Source organism: Scyliorhinus torazame, chromosome 18 (assembly GCF_047496885.1).
Source record: "Scyliorhinus torazame isolate Kashiwa2021f chromosome 18, sScyTor2.1, whole genome shotgun sequence".
NCBI classification, from domain to species: domain Eukaryota; kingdom Metazoa; phylum Chordata; class Chondrichthyes; order Carcharhiniformes; family Scyliorhinidae; genus Scyliorhinus; species Scyliorhinus torazame.
Window position 1 is genome coordinate 89,080,847 of NC_092724.1, and position 22,055 is coordinate 89,102,901.

Sequence of the window (22,055 nt, forward strand, 5' to 3'; positions counted from 1 at the left end):
GGTAACTGATACATCAGAGACATCCAGATTAACTTGATCTGAGTGGTAGGTTTCAAAGTTGGTTTCAAGATAGGGCAGCATGGTAGCACAGTGGATAGCACTGTATCTTCACAGCGCCAGGGTCCCAGGTTCGATTCCCCGCTGGGTCACTGTCTGTGTGGAGTCTGCACGTTCTCCCCGTGCATGCGTGAGTTTCCTCCGGGTGCTCCGGTTTCTTCCCACAGTCCAAAGACGTGCAGGTTAGGTGGATTGGCAATGCTAAATTGCCCTAAGTGTCCAAAAAAGGTTGGAGGGGTTATTGGGTCACGGGGATAGGGTGGATCGGCCGAAGTGGGTCGATGTGGACTCGATGGGCCAAATGGTCTCCTTCTGTGCTGTATGTTCTATGTTGTTTTAAAGACGGAGAGGTGAAGAGGGTTAGAGACGGAATTACAGTTCTTAGGCCCCAGACAAATAGACAGTCCAGGATGCAAAAGACATTGTGGGTCATAGAGCTCTAACAGAACGAGTGTTTTCACTGCATTTCAACTCTGGGGTGCACATGGTTTAGGAAGTCCAGACATCATTTGTGCTACGTCTGTAATACCGTACTGCCTCAGCAGGTGGCACTGCGCATCACTGCTTCATGAACAACACTGAAGAAGGACCACAGCATCACCAAGTGGGAATTATATGAAGCTGCAGCCACATCTGGATTTGAGTTTAAAGCAGTAAAATTCATCTTTCAAACCACTTTCTTCAGTTTCCCCTCACCGTGACTCCGAATTCCTTGTAGCAGAAAAATGCACAATCATTGGACGGCAATTGATTCAAAGGTGTGCTGCCTGCATACTGACACATCGCCCCTCGTGTTCGATGACCTTACATTGGCAGCCGGTCTGGCAGTCAAAAAAAACAACATAAAAAACTAATCGTTCTTGTGTTCAAATTTATCCATGGCTTCACTCCTCCCTAAGGCTCTGTAAGGCCCTGCAACCCGGCAACCCTGTGAGATATCTATGCCTATCTAATCCTGGCCCCTTGAGAATTCCCAGTACTAATTGCTCCTCCATTGTTCGCCATGCCATCATTCGCCTGAACCCTGTGCTCAGAAATTCCCCCCTTAAAACCTTTCCCCATTTCTTTCCAACTTTATGACCTGCCTTAAAATATCCATCTTGCTTAATATTTCTAATATCAGTAATATCCGGTTATGTTCACATGTGCTGCCTGTAGGAACATTTACTGTGCGCTAATAATAATCTTTATTAGTATCACAAGTAGGCTTACATTAACACTGCAATGAAGTTACTGTGAAAAGCCCTTAGTCGCCACACTACGGCGCCTGTTCAGGTACACAGAGGGAGAATTCAGAATGTCCAATCCACTTAACAAGCACGTCTTTCGGGACATGTGGGAGGAAACCGGAGCACCCAGAGGAAACCCACGCAGACACGGGGAGAACGTGTAGACTCCGCACAGACAGTGACCCAGCGGGGAATCGAACCTGGGACCCAGGCGCTGTGAAGATACAGTGCTAACCACTGTGCTACCGTGCCGCCCATTGGATGTCATGTTTCGTGATGTTACAAACAGTGACGACTCTTCAAAATTATTTTACTTGGCCGAAAAGCATTTTTGGACGACCCGAGATATTGAAAAGCACAAGATAAATGTGACTTATTTTGTTCCATCTTTTTTCCCCCCGAACTGGGAGGTTGTTCCTGCCAGTTATAGCTGGGAGTGAGTGAACCTCCCCTTTAAGAGGTTCCAGCTGCCTTTAAGCAGCTTCAGAGATGTCCAATTTCCTGGCCCTTCCTAAACAGGCATGTAGCCAATAAATAGTATGTGTAGCGATACCAGCACGCCTGTATCATTATAATAGATTTCTCGAGGTGTCCGGGACCATGTGAGCAGATGCATTCAGTATACCCAGCCCTCTGCATGTCTGCCTATTGGCGCTATTGAATTTCCCGGCCACTGCTCTGCTCAATTGTGCAGTGTCTAACGAGACATCATCATCTAGGTTCACAATTAAGAGGTGACACTTTACTATCTTCTTCCCCTGTGCCCCGGAACACAAATTCTTTATTGTCATTTTAAGTCATGTTTAATGTTGCATGGTATACTTTGGGGGTGACGCAAGGGGCTGTGCTGAAATCACTAATGGGGATGTCTTGTTTCCTCACTTGCCCTCCCACTTAAGCAACATTGAAAAAGAATCCAGGAACCGAGTAATAAATACATTCTGGGTTGTCAAACTCCAGGCAAATCAACGGATGCTTCAGATTCCAGCTGTAAAGACCAGAACTGGCGTCTCGATATGGCATTAGCGTCATCAAATGTTCAGATTTCCAGGGAGAAGCTGGTCTGTGCCATCTGTTTGGACCTGTTCAAGAATCCAGCCACAATTCCATGTGGACATAATTTCTGCCTGGAATGCATTGGTCGATTCTGGGACCAGCAGTTTAGTATCGGGGCCTACAGCTGCCCACAGTGCCGGAAAAGTTTCATCCCCAGGCCCCTGCTCCACAGAAACATCATCGTCTGCGACATAGTGGATGATTTTCTCAAGTCGGGCGCGAAGCCTGACAGCACCCGGCCCTTGGCAGGACCAGGGGACGTCACTTGTGATTTCTGCAGCAGTGGCCGGCTGAGAGCAGCCAGGTCGTGCCTGGTATGCCTGGCATCTTACTGCGAGGAGCACTTGACCCCTCATCGGGACAGCCCAGCATTCCAGGATCATCCCCTGACCGAGCCTGTGCCAGATATCAAGGAGCGTAAATGCAAGATGCACAGGAAGCACCTGGAGCTCTTCTGCAGGAGTGACAAGACTTTCATTTGCTGCGTATGTACGACTAACGAGCATCGTAATCACGAGGTGGTAACACTGGAGGAAGAGGTACACAGCAGAAAGGTAAAAGTTGATAAATTGTTAAACTTGTACAAAGAAAATGATCAGCACTTCCCACATTCTCCTACAGGTTAGAGTGTCACATGGTATTACTTGCCTGCCACCTAGTGGTCGGAAGGTCAGGGGCTGGTTTAGCACAGGGCTAAATCGCTGGCTTTGAAAGCAGACCAAGGCAGGCCTGCAGCACGGTTCAATTCCCGTACCAGCCTCCCCGAACAGGTGTCGGAATGTGGCGACTAGGGGCTTTTCACAGTAACTTCATTTGAAGTCTATTGTGACAATAAGCAATTTCATTTCACATATAGAACATAGAACATAGAACAATACAGCGCAGTACAGGCCCTTCGGCCCACGATGTTGCACCGAAACAAAAGCCATCTAACCTACACTATACCATTATCATCCATATGTTTATCCAATAAACTTTTAAATGCCCTCAATGTTGGCGAGTTCACTACTGTAGCAGGTAGGGCATTCCACGGCCTCACTACTCTTTGCGTAAAGAAATTTACATGTACAATTGCTTATGCATACACCACTACAGCCACAATCTGCTCATTTGACCCTGAAAGCTCCTGCTCACCAACATCTGGGAGGATGTGCCAAATCAGGGACAGCTGGTCCACAGACTAGACGAGCAACTGCCTGACATAGTCGCAGAATCAGACCTTGCAGACAATGGGTATGATTTGAATAAATGGGAACAAATTCCTAGGGTGAGCACATTTAGCCATGTGTCTCCTGGCACTCGTAGCTTCAAGAAAAACAACGGTATAAAATGGCACTCACATTAAGTAGGGGGACGTAGCGGGGAATGTGCACGTACCCCCATTTTGTGTACTGAGGAGCTCTGCTTGCCGGAACTCCTCAGTGTAGCAAGTGATCGGGACGCCATTTTTAAATGGCGTCGTGATCTCTGGAGCACCCAAATTGATCCCTGACCACCCCCCCCCCTCCCAGGCCCCAACACACTATGGGAAGGTTCACAGCTCAACCCTGCCCCCCCCCCAAACATCTACACAGGGCACCCCCAGCCCGATTGGCACCATGCAAAAAGTGCCAGCTTGGCACTGCCAACCTGACAGTGCCTGCCAGCTGGTAGTGCCACCTGGACAGTGCCAGGCTGGCAGTGCCCAGGTAGCACCAGCAGTGCCAGGGTGCCACCCTGCCTAAAGGGAATGCACCTGGGACCTACGATCCCCGAGGAGACCGCACATGTGCCGTTCCGTCTCCTTCCCGTTTGTGGAGACCTGAACTGAATGGCGCTCGCCCAATGTCTCTGGGACAAAGGAGCTAGATCCCACACCTTGGCTACCCCGGGAATCTGCACATTAAAGTGAGACTAGCTTCTTGCTTTAATATCTAGATTTGTTAATAAGTGATCCTGCCCACAATGGGTGGAATTTACATCGCAATGTCTTGAGAGATCACGTTAGATCTCGCGAGGTGTTGCGAGCTGAGTAGATCCCAGGAGCGGTGAGCTGCCTTTCGAGCGTAGCATGGCCCTAAAATCATACGCAATGTCTCAGACACACTACCATCACTTTTCCTGGGTATGTGCAGTCCCACCAGCAGGATGGACTCCCCAGAGGTGGCGGCACAGTGCTATACTTTTGGGAGGGAGTTGCTTTGGGAGTCCCAAACATTTGCCCTGGACCCCATGAAATCTCATGGCTTCAGGTCAAACACTAGCTGGGAACCCTCCTGCTGATTACCCCCAGCTGATGAATCAATACTCCTCTATGTTGAATGACATTTTGAAGAAGCACTGAGATGGCAAGAATGTGGCATGTACGTACTCTGGATGGGGGACTTCAATGAGCTGGCCAAGTGCTAAAGGACATACCTACCAAATTGAGAACCAACAAATGAGAAAAACCCACCTAACCTCACCCTCACCAATCCACCTGTGGCACATGCATCTGTCCATAACATTATTTGTCAGGGTGACGATCGTATAAACATTGTGGAGATGCAGTCTTGTCTGTTTATTTTTATTGTTTCACAGGACATGGGTGTCCCTGGCGAGGCCGGCATTAATGTCCATCCCTAATTGCCCTTAAAAAGGTGATGGTGAGCAGCCTTCTGGAATCACGACAGTCCATGGTCTGAATTTCCTGTCCATTGGGCGCACACACCCGGCGGGGTTGGAAGCACGCGCCAAGCGCACTTCCGGCCATGGTCGGAATGTGACATCCCGCTGCTGGCCAATTAGCGGGCAGCCAGTGGGAAATTCACACTGAGAAAGGCTGGGAGTGTGGACGCTGAATAAACGGGGGAGGGGGGGGGCTGGCTCTTTGATTGTGCTCTCTCAGGTGGACAGCTGTCTCAGGGAGCTGCTGACCCGTGAAAAATAAATTGCGACGGAAAATGAATACTGTGTGTCCAGGAAACACATCCAAACACAAAGCTCCGTCCCCAGACACCTTCTTAAATTTTATTTCAGGCTGGATGGTTCACTCTGCCTTGGATAGAGGTTGAAACCAAAACGTAAAGGCCTCTGGCTCGTCCACCAACCGTAGATGCAGAGGGGCCAACGTAAAATTGTGTTTTATTGGTCCCTTAATGGACCAAATTGACTTATTGATATTGCTGAAATATTGTGCGAGTGCGCATGACGTCAGCTCCCATGCCTGACATGCACAATTTTGCACCATTTCAGGTGTTTCCGGGTCGGGTGTGCGCCCACCAGAGCAATGTCAAATTCTGGCCCATATGGTGTAGGAACACCCATGGTGCTGTCAGGGAGGGCATTCCTGGATTTTGATCCAGCAACAATGAAGGAACGGTGATATAATTCCAAGTCAGGATAGTGTGTGGCTTGGAGGAAACTTGTTGGTGCTGGTGTCCCCATGTATCTGCTGCCCTTGCCCTCTATGTGGCGGAGGTTGCAAGTTTGGAAATTGCTGTCAAAGGAATACCCTCGGTTGTGTATTGTGGCATGACCACCATACTAAAAGTGAGATTCAGAACATAACTAACAGCTCAAAACTGGATATCTAGAAGGTGCTGTGGACTATCAGTGGTAGCAGAATTATAACAAACACAATTGTAATCATATGGCTTGGCATATCCCGCGATCTACTGTTACCATCAAGCTAAGTATCAATGAAGAGTGCAGGAGGGCTTGCCAGGACCAGCACCGGGCATACCTAAAAATGAGGTGCCAACCTGGTGAAGTTAATTACAGCACTACTTGCTAAACACCAGAAACAGTGATAGACAGAGCTAAGCAATCCCCCAAACAATGGGTCAGATTTAATCTCTGCAGTCCTGCCACATCCATTTGTAAATGGTGGTGGACAATTAACAACTAACTGGAGGAGGAGGCTCCACAATCGCCATCCTCAATAATGGGGGAATCCACACACGGCTGAAGCATATTCAGCCAGAAGTGCCGAGTGACTGTTCCATCTCAGCTTCCTCCCGAGGTCCCCACCATCCTGGGTGCCGGTCTTCAGCCAATTTGTTTCACTCCACGTAACATCAAGGAATGCCTGAAGCCAAGCTGTTCCAATACAGTTGTAACATTGGCATTGATCTGGCCTTGTGGAGAATTGCCCAGGTACGTCCTATCCACAAATGGAGGACAAATCTAATCTGGCCAGTTACCAACTCATCAGCTTACTCAGCCAAGTCAGGGAAGGTGTCATCACTGCATCAGCAACATCCTGCTTCACTGATGCTCAGTTTGGGTTCCTGCAGGGCCATTGCTTCAGACCTCACTACAGCCATTGTCCAATGGACGGATGAGCTGAATTGCAGAGGCGGGATGAGAGTGATACCAAGGCAGTATTTGACCATGGGTGGCATCAAGGAGCCCGAGTAAAATTGAAGTCAATGGGAATCGGGGGAAAGTCCCCACTCGTTGGAGTCATACCCAGTATAAAGTAAGATGGTTGTTGGAGGCCATTCAGTCCCAGGCCATCACTGCTGGAGTTCCTCAGGGTAATGTCTGAGGTCAAAGCATCTTCTACTGCTTCATCAATGATCTTCCAACCATCATAAGGTCTAGTGGGGATGTTCACTGATGATTACAGTGTTTAGTATCATTTGTAAAGCCTCCAAAACTGATGCAGACCATTTTCACATGTAAAAGGACCTGGATAATTTCAGGCTTGTGCTGACAAATGACAAGTAACATTCATGACACACAACTGCCAGGCAATCACTGCCACCAAAATGTGAAAACCATATCCCTCCATGATAAGGTCAGAAGTGGGATGTTCGCTGATGATTCCAAAATATTCAGCACCATTCACAACGCCTCAGATACCGAAACTGTTCATGTCCAAATGCAGCGAAACCTGGACAATATCCAGGCTTGGGCTGACAAGTGGTCAGTAACATATATGCCACACAAGTGTCAGGCCATGACCATCTCCAACAGGAGAGAATCCAACCATGTTCCTTGACATTCAATGACATTACCATCACTGAATCCCCAACTATCAACCTACCCAGGGGTCACAATTGACCAGAAATGAAACTGACCAGCCTGATGCACAATCAATTACTCTCGAGACAAGGTGAGTTATAACTAATCGGCTTTAATCAGCTAGAACTGTACCCAGCAGCTTCGATACAGAAAGTGAAGGCTGATGGGATGGCATTGGTTCTTATACACCGCCTCTCAGGGCGGAGCTATGTGCATTAGCCAATGGTAGACTCCTAAGGCTAGCCAATGGCCATCTACCTCTCAGGTACTGCAATACCTGGTATTACCACACAGCCATAAGAACATAACATAGAACATAGAAAATACAGCACAGAACAGGCCCTTCAGCCCACGATGTTGTGCCGAACTTTTGTCCTAGATTAAGAACAAATTAATCTACACCCCATCATTCTACCGTTATCCATGTACCTATCCAATAGCCGCTTGAAGATCCCTAATGTTTCCGACTCAACTACTTCCACAGGCAGTGCATTCCATGCCCCCACTACTCTCTGGGTAAAGAACCTACCTCTGACATCCCCCTATATCTTCCACCATTAATCTTAAATTTATGTCCCCTTGTAATGGTTTGTTCTACCCGGGGAAAAAGTCTCTGACTGTCTACTCTATCTATTCCCCTGATCATCTTATAAACCTCTATCAAGTCGCCCCTCATCCTTCTCCGTTCTAATGAGAAAAGGCCGAGCACCCTCAACCTTTCCTCAGAAGACCTACTCTCCATTCCAGGCAGCATCCTGGTAAATCTCTTTTGCACCTTTTCCAAAGCTTCGATCTCCTTCCTAAAATGAGGTGACCAGAACTGCACACAGTACTCCAAATGTGGCCTTACCAAGGTTTTGTACAGCTGCATCATCACCTCACGGCTCTTAAATTCAATCCCTCTGGATTGACCATAGGTCTTCTTCACAGCTCTATCCACTTGAGTGACAACTTTCCAAGATCTATGAACATAGACCCCAAGATCTCTCTGCTCCTCCACATTGCCAAGAACCCTACCGTTAACCCTGTATTCTGCATTCATATTTGCCCTACCAAAATGGACAACCTCACACTTTTCAGGGTTAAACTCCATCTGCCACTTCTCAGCCCAGCTCTGCATCCTATTTATGTCTCTTTGCAGCTGACAACAGCTCTCCTCACTATCCACAACACCACCAATCTTCGTATCGTCTGCAGATTTACTGGCCCACCCTTCAACTCCTTCATCCAAGTCATTAATGAAAATCACAAACAGCAGAGGACCCAGAACTGACCGCTGCAGTACGCCACTGGTAACTGGTTCCAGGCTGAACATTTGCCATCCACCACCACTCTCTGACTTCGAACGGTTAGCCAGTTCGTTATTCAACTGGCCAAATTTCCCACTATCCCATGCCTCCTCAATTTCTGCATAAGCCTACCATGGGGAACCTTATCAAATGCCTTACTAAAATCCATGTACAGTACATCCACTGCTTTACCTTCATCCACGTGCTTGGTCACCTCCTCAAAGAATTCAATAAGACTTGTGAGGCAAGACCTACCCCTCACAAATCCGTGCTGACTATCCCTAATCAAGCAGTGTCTTTCCAGATGCTCAGAAATCCTATCCCTCGGTACCCTTTCCATTACGTTGCCTACCACCGAAGTAAGACTAACTGGCCTGTAATTCCCAGGGTTATCCCTATTCCCTTTTTTGAACAGGGGCATTCGCCACTCTCCAATCCCCTGGTACCACCCCTGTTGACAGTGAGGATGAAAAGGTCATTGCCAACGGCTCTGCAATTTCATCTCTTGCTTCTCATAGAATCCTTGGATATTTCTCGTCAGGCCTGGGGGACTTGTCGATCCTCAAGTTTTTCAAAATGCCCAATCTTCCTTCCTAACAAGTATCTCCTCGAGCTTACAGGCTGTTTCACACTGTCCTCTCCAACAATATGGCCCCTCTCATTCGTAAATACTGAAGAAAAATACTCGTTCAAGACCTCTCCTATCTCTTCAGACTCAATACACAATCTCCCGCTACTGTCCTTGATTGGACCTACCCTCGCTCTAGTCATTCTCATATTTCTCACATGTGTGTAAAAGGCCATGGGGTTTTCCTTGATCAAAACCAACCACCTAACTATTCTAATCCAATTTTCCAGCACTTGGTCCATAGCCTTGTTTGCCCTGGGATCACAAGTACACATCTTGAATGTTATGAGGGTGTCTGCCTCCACCACCCTTTGAGGAAGTGAGTCCAGGCTCCCACTACCCTCTGGGTGAAAAGGTTTTTCCTCACATCCCCTCAAAACTTTAAATCTATGCCCCCTTGTCATTGATCCCTCCACAAAGGGTAAAGTTTCTTCCTGTCTACTCTATCTATGCCCCTCATGATTTAATACATTTCAATATAAACACTGCCTACAAGAACAGGTCAGAAACTGGAAATTCTGCAGTGAGTAACTCATATGCTGAATCCCCAAAGCCTGTCCACCATCTACAAGGCACAAGTCAGAAGTGTAATGCAATACTCTCCATTTGTCTGGATGAGTGTAGCTCCAACAACACTCAAGAAGCTCAACACCATCCAGGACAAAGCAACCTGTTTGACCATCCACCACCTTAAACATTCACTCCGTCTACCACCAACGCACAGTAGCAGTCGTGTGTGCCATGTCAAGATGCACTGCAGTAATTCACCAAAGCTCCTTTGACGGCTCCAAACCAGCAACTGTACCATCTAGAAGGACAGGGGCAGCAGATGTATTGGAACACCACCTTGGTTGACAACATCCTAGGCAAGTTCTCCTCCAAGACACACATCCTTCTGACTTCGAACACATCTCTGTTCCTTTGATGTCACAGGATCAGAATCCTGGAAATCCTTCCTAACCGCACTGTGGGGGTACCTACACCACATGGACAACAGCAGTGCAAGGAAATGACTCACCTAGTCAAGGACAATTAGGGATGGGCAATAAATGCAAGCCTAGCCAGTCATGCCATAACCGATGAACGACTTTTTAAAAAGAGAGCTTCTAACCATTTCCCCTTGACATTCAATTCATTACCAGTGCTGAATCCCACCAACAAAATTCTCGGGTTACTATTGACTAGAAACTTAATTGGGGTAACCACATAAATACTACTGTTACAGAAGGCCAGGGGCTGTGAATTTAACAGTGAGTAACACATCGCCTGACTCCCCAAAACCTGTCCATCATCTACAAGACACAAGTCATTGATCCTACATGCTAAATCTTCTGTGTGGGGACCATTATTGAAATGTAATCCAGTCCCACCCCTCTGCTATGACTGTGCATGAAACCTTGTGGTGTATTTCCCTTTATGTGTGTGGTAGTATGTATTGGGGGTCATGTGGGACTGGAAGCCCTAATGTCATTGGCTGACAGATCCCGGGTCCTGGTTGGCCGTTGACCTCATACTCCGCCCTGAAGGCGAAGTATAAGAAGCCGGTGCCTTCCCCCGCAGGCCAGTTTACTATCGGGCTGCTGGGGAACAGACACGCTTAATAAAGCCTCATCGACTTCACTCTGTTTGTCTCACGGAGTCTTTGTGCGCCACAATGTGTTAGTCCTGATGTATTTTCTCTCTCATTTACTAGAAAGAACTTTATCAAACGGATCTTGAGATGGAGAAGCAGCTACAGGGGACACTGCTGGAGATCGGGACTCTTCAGGAAACCATTGACTCAATCACGGTTAGATGGTTGACAACCTCCTCGGCAATGAGGCGATCAGGAATTGATGGAGCTTTTGAATACTGGTTCGAGTTCTTCCGTGTGTCTGTCAATCAGAGGATTGCACAGATCACAGCTTCAATTATCCAGCTTTTTTGTATCAAGTAGAGAATTCCAATTTGTGATCCGTGGAACAATGACAATCAGGGCTTTTAGGCACAAAATCAAGTTGCACCAGCAGATGAATGCGTGGCTGGAGAGATGGTGTAGGAGGGAGGGATTCGCATTCCTGAGGCATTGCGACCGATTATGGGGAAGATGGGGGGGGGGGGGGCTGGATTCTCCGTTCTTGCGGCTAAGTGCTGGCTCTAACGGAGAATCCGCGGGAGATCTACACGTAAAAATATCGGTGTGAACCCTCCACGTTTCCGGTACCGGTGGGGGGCTAGCACCGGCGCCACCCAAAACTCCCATCCCCCACACTGAAAACGGCCAGGTCCCGGACCGCGCATGCGCACGGCTGACAACCTGCAGCAGTAACGCCATGCAACATGGCGCCGGCCATGCGTGGACCCGACCCGCAAACTACGACCCCACTGCCCACCCCCTGGCCACCCTCCATCATTCCCCCGGCCCTCGCTGAAGCCCCCTCGGCCAGCGGCACGGATCCCGGCCGAGTGTGGCAGCGCTGGACACTGTCTGCAGTCGCCACACCGGGCTCACGATTTGTGTGACCACATGTGTCCTGTGCCATCGGGAACTCGGCCCATCAGGGCAGAGCATTGTGAGTGGGCGGGCCAATGAGGTGCCAACGGCATTGCGAATACGCACGCGTCACAATGATGCCGGTTTGGAAGGGGCGGAGACTCGCAAACTGGAGTCAAACCGGCGCCGGACCTGATTCCCATGTCGGAACCAATTCTCCGCCTGATCGCCGATTACGATATTGGCGTCGGGCAACGGAGAATCCTGCCCGGGATCTGTCCAAGCTGGGCGGGTTGCACCCAGCAGGATTGGGAACAATATCCTTCCAGGGCCATTTGCTAGTGCTGTCGGGGAGGATTTAAACGAGACTGACCGGTTTAGCACAGTTGGGTAGATAGCTGGTTCATGATGCAGAGTGGGGCCAGCAGCACCGGTTCAATTCCCTGACTGGCTGAGGTTATTCATAAAGGTCCAACTGTGGCGACTTTACCTAAACTAGAGTGACAGGGGGATGGGAACCTGAGCATGGAGACAGACAAACGAGTGGAAAGCAAAGATATAAATGAAAGACAGAAAAGTAGAAAGCAACAGTGTGAGGCAGAGGAAACAAGGACTACCAGCAAATAGGGCCATAATAATTAATAGTCTTGTTGTGTGGGTACTTTAGGGAACAGTGACCATAACAAGATAGAATTCTTCATTAGGATTGAAAGTGAAGAAGTCTGAACTGAAACTAGGTCCTAAATCTAAACAAAGGAAATGGTAAAGGAATGTGGCTAGATTCCCGGCTCTGTGTCACTGTCCTTGTGGAGTTTGCACATTCTCCCCGTATCTGCGTGGGTTTCACAACCCAAAGATGTGCTGGTTAAGTGGATTGGCCACGCTAAATTGCCCCTTAATTGGAAAATAAAAATAATTGGGTACTCTAAATTTATATATTAAAAAATATATACTTATTGATCACTATTTCTCTGTGGAATGTGGAATTTGCACATTCTCTCAGTGTCTGTGTGAATTTCCTCCAGGTGATCCAGTTTCCTCCCATTGTCCAAAGGTATTAGATGACGTTACGGGGATAGGGCGGGGCAGTGTGCCTAGGTAGGGTGCTCTTTCAGGGGGTCAGTGCAGACTTGATGGGCCAAATGGTCTCAGTCTGCACTGTAGGGATTCTATGGATTTTTCTGGGCAGCACGGTAGCATTGTGGATAGCACAATTGCTTCACAGCTCCAGGGTCCCATGTTCGATTCCGGCTTGGGTCACTGTCTGTGTGGAGTCTGCACATCCTCCCCGTGTGTGCGTGGGTTTCCTCCGGGTGCTCCGGTTTCCTCCCACAGTCCAAAGATGTGCAGGTTAGGTGGATTGGCCATGATAAATTGCCCTTAGAGTCCAAAATTGGCCTTAGTGTTGGGTGGGGTTACTGGGTTATGGGGATAGGGTGGAGGTGTTGACCTTGGGTAGGGCGCTCTTTCCAAGAGCCGGTGCAGACTCGATGGGCCGAATGGCCTCCTTCTGCACTGTAAATTCTATGTTGATTTGATCTGGTTTGTTTCAAATGCTCCGCGCATTCAGATTCAGAGCTTTACGTTTTATCCTTTCAGTGTTTATTCTTTCAACGTGCGGCACGGTGGCACCGTGGTTAGCACTGTGGCCTCACAGCTCCCGGGACCCGGTTCAATTCCGGCCTCAGGTGACTGTGTGGAGTTTGCACTTTTTCCCCGTGTCTGCGTGGGTCTCCTCCGGGTTCTCCGGTTTTCCTCCCACAGTCCAAAGATGTATGTGCAGGTTAGGTGGATTGGCCATGCTAAATTACCCCTTAGTGTCCAAAAGATTAGGTCAGGTTATTGGGTTTATGGGGACAGGGTGGAGGAGTGGGCTTAAGTAGAGTGCTCTTTGCAAGGGCCAGTGCAGACTCAGTGGGCCAAATGCACTGTAAATTCTTTGATTCTATGATTGTTTTTATGATCTCTAGCCTTACCTGATTTAGTCTTAGATTTGTGCTCTATCCTTTCCTGTCACAGTCTGTTTATCATTTCTCATATTAATACCTTCCTCTCTTGCTATGTCTCTACTCTTTGATCTATATCTTCCCAAATTTGATCCCTTACTCATACTACTTAGTTTAAAGCCCTCTCTACTTCCCGAGTTATGTGGCTCGATAGCATCCTGGCCCCAGCACGGTTCAGATGTAGATCATCCCAATGGTACAGACCCTACTTTTCCCAATACTGGTGCCAGTATCACATGAACCAGAACTCAGGGGCTGGATTCTCTCTCTCTCTCTCTCTCCCCCCGCCCCCCCCCCCCGGTCCCCAAAACGCTGAAATCACATTTGTCGAAGGGGTGGAGAATCCGCTTTCGCGCACAAAATCAGCACCGGTTTCGCTATCCCCCCACCCTACGCCGTGCCGAGTATCTACCGCCTCAGGCCATTGCCTGAGGCCCGCCCCGCGATTCTCCGTCCCCGACCGGCCGAATTCCCGATGGCGTGGTCCTAACATGGTCCTGCCGTTCGGGAACCTCGCCTGGCGGCTGCGGACTCAGTCCGGGGAGGGCCGATCGGAGGGCAGGGGGGGGGGCTTCATTCGGGACTGGGGGCTATGTGTGTGGGTGGTCCAGGGTGGGTGAGCGGCCGATTCGGGGCACTATTTCGGCGGTCCAGGTCCGTGGGCTGAGTCCGCCATGGAGCACAGCGCGGCCGCTGGAGGCAGCCGCCGTGTGCATGCGTGGCCTCTGACCCGGAAGTGCGGGGGGCTAGAGCTAGAGCTGCGAACTCTACGACAGCTGCCTGCTAGCCTCCTGCAAGACGGTGACTCTGTAGCCTTTCACGCCAGTTTTCCTGGCGTCAAAGACCACAGTTTTCACGACGGCGTGGGGGCATAGTCCCAAAAACAGAGAATCCAGCCCCAGTTCTCCCACACCAGTGTTTGAGCTACACATTCATTTTTATAATCTTATTTTCCCTATGCCAATATTCCCATGGTTCATCTAATAATCCAGAGATTATTACCGTTGAGTTTCTGGTGCCTAGCTCATCATACTGACTATGCAGAATCTTGTTTCTTAGCCTGCCTCTGTCATTGATACCTACATAGACCATTCCCGTTGTAGATTCCTCTCCAGCCCGAAGAAGATATCCCGAACCCTGGCACTAAGGAGGCAATCTGGGCTCTCGCTCCTTGCTGTGGAGAAATGTCAATTCCTCTTATACTGTCCCCTACTACCAAAGAACAAAACAAAGAACAAAGAAATGTACAGCACAGGAACAGGCCCTTCGGCCCTCCAAGCCCGTGCCGACCATGCTGCCCGACTAAACTACAATCTTCTACACTTCCTGGGTCCGTATCCCTCTATTCCCATCCTATTCATGTATTTGTCAAGATGCCCCTTAAATGTCACTATCGTCCCTGCTTCCACCACCTCCTCCGGTAGCGAGTTCCAGGCACCCACTACCCTCTGCGTGAAAAACTTGCCTCGTACATCTACTCTAAACCTTGCCCCTCTCACCTATGCCCCCTAGTAATTGACCCCTCTACCCCGGGGAAAAGCCTCTGACTATCCACTCTGTCTATGCCCCTCATAATTTTGTAGACCTCTATCAGGTCGCCCCTCAACCTCCTTCGTTCCAGTGAGAACAAACCGAGTTTATTCAACCGCTCCTCATAGCTAATGCCCTCCATACCAGGCAACATCCTAGTAAATCTATTCTACATTCCTTTGTGCTCCCCCTGCTTGAATGGCTTCCTTTGGCATGGTGCCTTGCCTCTCTGCTCATCCACCTTGCAGACCTCACTTTTGTACACACAGGTTGTAAGTACCTCAAACCTGTTTGATAATTGTATGTCTGAGGCTCCTCCACTACTGTCTGCTCGGTCAGCTTACCTGCCACACTCACGGTCACATTATCCTGTCCCTCACTGCTGATCAAAACAGCTGACCTTATTCTAAGAAGTGTGACCATATTCTGGAACAAAGTGTCCAGGTATTTCTCCCCTACACTGATGTTGCGCAGTATCTGCAGTTTGGCTTCCAGATTGGGAATTCCTCCAGCTGTTTTCACTTCCTGCAGCTGTTTGTCCTGGACCCCTGAACGATCAGCCTGCCTCCCAGTCAAATTACCAATATTTCGGCAATTAAATAAATTCAAAAACGATGGAAGGAACATGCCGATTTTTAAAAAAGGCCTAGGGATCATTTTCCCTGGGTCACTTGTAGCCATGCCATCAATTCTCAGAGACTCCTGGGCAATCCTGGGAGGGTTGGTCACCCTAGGCAAGATGGATCTTGGCAATGTTACGTTTATTGCTGTTTACTCTGTCTGAAGGCATTTGCTTTATTTTGAATATTAAAAACCACCACCTGGGGTCATTGGGGGAGAAACAACTTGTTTAGGTACCCACCTAGTTTTCCTCACCTCGGCCCCCTTCTGTACCATCATCCCTTGATTCACTTGCTACAAAACCAGCGGCAGAATTCAAACAATTTGATATGGCTTGATGCTGGGACCTGGGAGTGGGTGGCACTGGGAATGATGCCTACTGGTTCTGGGAGTGGGTGCTGGGTGGCACCAGTTTATATGGGAATACATAGAATATATGGGACAGAAACAGGCCATTTGGTCCAACATGTCCATCCCAGGGCTTATGCTCCACAGAAATCACAGAATTCCTGCAGTGCAGAAGGAGGCCATTCAGCCCATCAAGTTTGCACTGACCCTCCGAAAGAGCTCCCCACACAGGCCCACATCCCCGTCCTATCCCCGTAACACCACCTATCCTGAAAATCCCTGGATACTATGGGGCAATTCAGCATGGCTAATTGACCTACCCTGCACTTCTTTGGACTGTGGGAGGAAACCGGAGCACCCGGAGCAAACCCCGCAGACACGGGGAGAAAGTGCAAACTCCACACAGTCACCCAAGGCCGGAATTGAACTCCTGGCACTGTCCACCTGAACCTCCTTCCATTTTTCTCATCTAAATCTATCATGATATCCCTCTTCTGCCTCAATTGTCTAGATTCTCCTTAAATGCATCTATGCCATTTGCTCCGGGCACCCCCTGGGATAGCGAGTGCCACAGTCTCATTACCCTTTGGGTAACAAGGTTTTTTCTGAATTCCCTATTGTATTTCTGGGTGACTATCTTATTGGCTCTCGTTCTGCTCCACGAGGACACATTCTCTCCCTATCGACTCTATTAAAGTCTTTCAGAATTTTGAAGATTGTTGTTAGGTCACCCTCAGCCATTTTTCCCCTCAGTTTGGGAGCTGATGGTTCCAGGAATGAGTGCTGTGTGGGATTAGAGGGCTGGAGTAGATGACACGGCGAATGGGGAGTAAGTGAAAATGGGTGCTCGGAGCATATATCGGGTGGCACGGGGAGTGGATCCTGGGTGGCACCAGACCGGACCGAGCCGGAGGTTTAAAACTCTTTCTAATCTCACCTCAGAGAACTGCACAACAAGTGGAATTGGAAATCACCAACAAATTTTCTTCAATGACCGCAGCCATCGATGAGGCACTGAAAGTGGTGATTGACCTAATTGGGACGGAGCAGGAGGAGGCAGTGAACCAGGCCAACAGCATCAGGTCACAATTGGAGCAGAAATGCACTGAGCTCAGAGAGAAGAAACTCCAGCTGGAGATCCTGGCCAATAAGAGTGATAATTTCAAATTTGTGCAGGTAAAATCATTATTCACCATTACTTCAATGTACAACGCGATGGTTACACATTTAGTTCAATAGCAGGAGATTCCAACCCATTTCAAAAAAGTTTTTATTTAATCTGCAATGTATAATACTTTTATATAGAGAAGACGATCTAATACACCGGATGCAGTTCAGGCTAGCATAGTTAATAATAATCTTTATTGTCACAAGGCTTACATTAACACTGCAATGAAGTTACTGTGAAAAGCCCCTAGTCGCCACATTCCGGCGCCTTCGGGTACACTGGGAAATAATTCAGAATGTCCAAATTACAGCATGTCATTCGGGACTAGTGGGAGGAAACCAGAGCACCCGGAGGAAACCCACGCAGACACGGGGAGAACGTGCAGACTCCTCACAGACAGTGACCCAAGCCGGGAATTGAACCTGGGTCCCTGGAGCTGTGAAGCAACAGCGCTACTCACTGTGCTACCGTGCTGCCCACGGTAGATGGATACTTTTGAGTTGCAAGGGCTTGAGATTTGCTTTGACAAAGGGTCATCTGGACTCGAAACGTTAGCTCATTTCTCTCCCGATAGATGCTGCCAGACCTGCTGAGATTTTCCAGCATTTTCTCTTTGGCTTGAGATTCAAGACGGGTTTGTGGTGTTGGGTGTTCTAACACACAGAAGAGCCAACACAGTTGCATATGGTACAACACTTGTTTATTTAAACTCACTATTTACAACTTGGTCTTTGCACTCTGCACGTGGGGGGCTCCCTGCTTGTGGTGTTTCAACAGCTCTTTCATGCTTCCTTCTCCCCAGACCTACCGACCTCCAGGTGTCGTGCTCGTGCTTTTTATGTGGTTGGTGTTCTTGTCTGTGATTGGTTGTGGTGTTGTGTACTCTGATTTGCCTGTTAGTGTGTCCATCATGATGTGTGTGTTTGAATATCATGACATCCCCCCTTTTTACAAAGATATGTGCCTACGTGGTAATAAATATGATCGTGACGTGAGTGCATCTAAGAGTGTGTGTGTGTCGTGTGCAGCATGTGTCTATGACGGAACTATGTACATGGGGCGATGTCGAGTGCGTCACATGAATCCAGTTGTACCATAACATAACAGAAATGCGAACGAGAGAAGAAGAAAAAAAATTTTGAACAGTTGTCCAGTCAGACGACATCTGGAACGATAAACAACAACAGGTTATCATGTAAAATTGTCCAACTTATTAAACATATGAACTGTATTATAAGTCCATTCTAATGGGTTTGCGACGAATTCGGGTTGACCGCCTTAAGGGTGGATCAAGAACCACCGGCTGCTGTGCAGGCATGGCCATGGGTGGCGATGGAAAGGGCGTGATGTGCGGCAGCTCCACAAAGTCATCCTCGGAAGCCTGTTGAGGATCTGGCGTGTTGTGTGGCTGTGAACGTGGAAGTCGGCGAAGGGCGCGCCGATTGCGGCGACGCACGGAACCATCCGGCATGCGAACCAGGAACGAGCGGGGAGCCACTTGTCGGAGGACTTCGGCCGGTGCTGACCAGCCACCATACGGTTGATGGACGCGTACTTTGTCTCCGGAGGACAGGGGGGGCAGGTCCGTCGCTCGTGTGTCGTACCGACCTTTCTGGCGATCACGCTGCAGTTGCATGTCCCGAAGAACCGCCTCATGGTCTGTTGTCGGTGCCAGGACGGAAGGTACCGTCGTCCTGAGGGAGCGACCCATTAGTAGCTGCGCTGGCGAGAGGCCCGTGGATAACGGGGCCGATCGATAGGCCAGCAAGGCAAGGTTAAAGTCCGATCCGGCATCAGCCGCCTTGCACAGGAGCCGCTTTGCGATGTGGACACCCTTTTCAGCCTTCCCGTTCGATTGTGGATGCAGAGGGCTGGATGTCACATGAGTGAAACCATATGCTGCGGCAAAGGACGACCATTCACGGCTGGCAAAACAAGGTCCATTGTCTGACATGACAGTCCTTGGAATGCCATGGCGAGCAAACGTTTCCTTGCAGGCCCCAATGACTGCGGACGACGTCAGATCATGGAGAGGCATGACTTCCGGGTAGTTTGAGAAGTAGTCTATAATAACAATGTAATCTCTGCCGAGCGCGTGAAATAGGTCAACACCCACCTTCGCCCAGGGGGACGTCACCATCTCGTGTGGTAAAAGTGTTTCCGGAGGTTGCGCCGGCTGAAACCTCTGACAGGTTGTGCAGTTGAGCACCATGTTGGCTATGTCTTCATTAATACCCGGCCAATATACCGCCGCCCGGGCCCTTCGTCTGCATTTTTCGACACCCAAGTGGCCTTCGTGTAGTTGACGAAGAATCATCTGGCGCACACTGTGTGGAATGACGATCCTATGCGATTTCATAAGGACCCCGTCTATATTGGTGAGATCATCTCGCACATTGTAAAACTGGGGGCACTGCCCTTTTAGCCACCCTTCCGTCATGTGGCGCATCACTCGCTGCAGCAGAGGGTCAGTCGCCGTCTCTGCGCGTATGTGGGCCAGACAAGGATCATCAGCTGGCATATTTGCTGCTGTCAGAGTCACGTGTGCCTCAATTTGACGCACGAACCCCTCCGCATCTGGTGGTGTGCTCACTGCTCGGGAAAGAGTGTCCGCCACTATGAGTTCCTTCCTCGGAGTGTAGATCAGTTCAAAATCGTACCTCCTGAGTTTGAGTAAGATGCGCTGGAGGCGAGGAGTCATGTCGTTCAGGTCTTTGTTAATGATGTTGACCAGGGGGCGGTGGTCAGTTTCGACCGTGAATCGTGGCAGGCCATACACATAGTCGTGGAACTTGTCCAGTCCAGTTAACAAGCCCAGGCATTCTTTTTCGATTTGCGCGTAGCGCTGTTCGGTAGGGGTCATGGCTCGTGAGGCATACGCAACCGGGGCCCATGATGACGTGCTGTCTTTTTGCAGGAGTACCGCTCCAATACCAGATTGGCTGGCGTCTGTTGAGATCTTTGTAGGGCGAGTCGCGTCAAAGAAGGCCAGCACTGGTGCCGTGACCAGTTTGTGCTTGAGCTCCTCCCATTCCTGCTGATGCGACTGGTGCCAGTTGAATTCCGTCGATTTTTTTACGAGATGGCGCATGTTTGTTGTATGAGAAGCCAGGTTGGGAATGAACTTCCCAAGGAAGTTGACCATGCCCAGGAATCTTAAGACAGCCTTCTTGTCAGCCGGTCGTGGCATGGCTGTGATGGCGCTAACCTTGTCTGCATCGGGACGGACCCCGGACCTTGAGATGTGGTCCCCGAGGAATTTCAGCTCCGTCTGGCCGAAAGCACACTTCGCACGGTTGAGACGCAGGCCATTTTGCCGTATGCGGGTGAAGACACGTCGAAGACGATGCATGTGTTCCTGCGGAGTGGTGGACCAAATGATGATATCGTCCACATATACACGTACCCCTTCGATGCCTTCCATCATCTGCTCCATAATGCGGTGGAATACTTCAGATGCCGAAATGATGCCGAATGGCATCCGGTTGTAGCAGAATCTGCCAAAAGGGGTGTTGAATGTGCATAGTCTTCGGCTGGCCGGGTCCAGTTGGATCTGCCAGAATCCTTTGGACGCATCCAATTTAGTGAATATGTTGGCTCGCGCCATCTCGCTGGTGAGGTCTTCTCGTTTTGGGATGGGATAGTGTTCCCGCATGATGTTGTTGTTCAGATCTTTTGGATCTATACATATACGGAGCTCGCCAGAGGGCTTCTTTACACAGACCATGGAGCTGACCCATGGCGTGGGCTCCGTGACCTTGGATAGGACCCCTTGGTCCTGAAGAATCTGCAGTTGTGCCTTGAGGCGGTCTTTGAGAGGCGCAGGAACCCTGCGAGGTGCGTGAACGACAGGGATGGCGTCCGGTCTGAGTCGAATCTTGTACGTGTGTGGCAATGTCCCCATGCCTTCAAAAACCTCCTGGTTGTGAGCGAGGAGGGAATGGAGATTCGCGTGGAACTCAGCATCCGGGAAGTCGGATATCTCATCTGGAGAGAGAGACATGATGCGCTGTACCAGGTGAAGGACCTTACACGCTTGTGCGCCCAGTAACGAGTCCTTTGATGAGCCCACAACTTCGAAGGGGAGTGTGGCCGTGTACCCCTTGTGAGTCACCTGTAGCTGGCAAGATCCTACGGACGGGATAACGTTCCCGTTATAGTCAACCATCTTAAGCCGGGATGGTGTGATGAGTGGTTTGACCTTCATGGCCTGGACTGCAGAGTAAGCAATCAGGTTGGCGGATGCGCCGGTGTCCAGACGGAAGGCGACGCGCGATCGGTTGACCGTCAGGGTGGCACACCACTCATCGTCTGGATTGATGGCATTGACCTTGTTGACATCAATGACGGCAACTCTGAAGTCATCCTGGTCATCTGCATCACTTAACTGGAAGTCTTGATGCGTGGGCTGGACGGTCCTGACTCGTGTGCGAGGTTGTCGAGGATGCGCCGGATCCATGGGTTGAGCCGCACGACAGCGGGCTGCGTAGTGGCCTATCATGGCACATCTGTTGCACTGTTGGTATTTTGCAGGACATTGCCCTTTTAAGTGTAGACCTCCACACTTGCTGCACGTCATGACGTCACGGCGTTCGTTGCGCCACTGCGCATGCGCAGTGCGATCTTGCGGTGGGCGCGCCTGCGCAGTGCGTCCCTCGTTG

General features: G+C 49.5%; 1 protein-coding gene across 1 annotated transcript in view; it reads left to right on the forward strand.

Moving 5' to 3' along the window:
* Nucleotides 1–2,242: 2,242 nt before the first annotated feature.
* The window catches only part of LOC140395361 (E3 ubiquitin/ISG15 ligase TRIM25-like), a 43,867-nt gene continuing 24,054 nt past the window's right edge, over nt 2,243–22,055 (forward strand). The window contains exons 1-3 of the mRNA XM_072483016.1: nt 2,243–2,896; nt 10,942–11,037; nt 17,169–17,402. Of these exons, the coding sequence (XP_072339117.1) occupies nt 2,303–2,896; nt 10,942–11,037; nt 17,169–17,402 (924 nt within the window). The 5' untranslated portion in view covers nt 2,243–2,302. The remainder of the gene's footprint in view (nt 2,897–10,941; nt 11,038–17,168; nt 17,403–22,055) is intronic.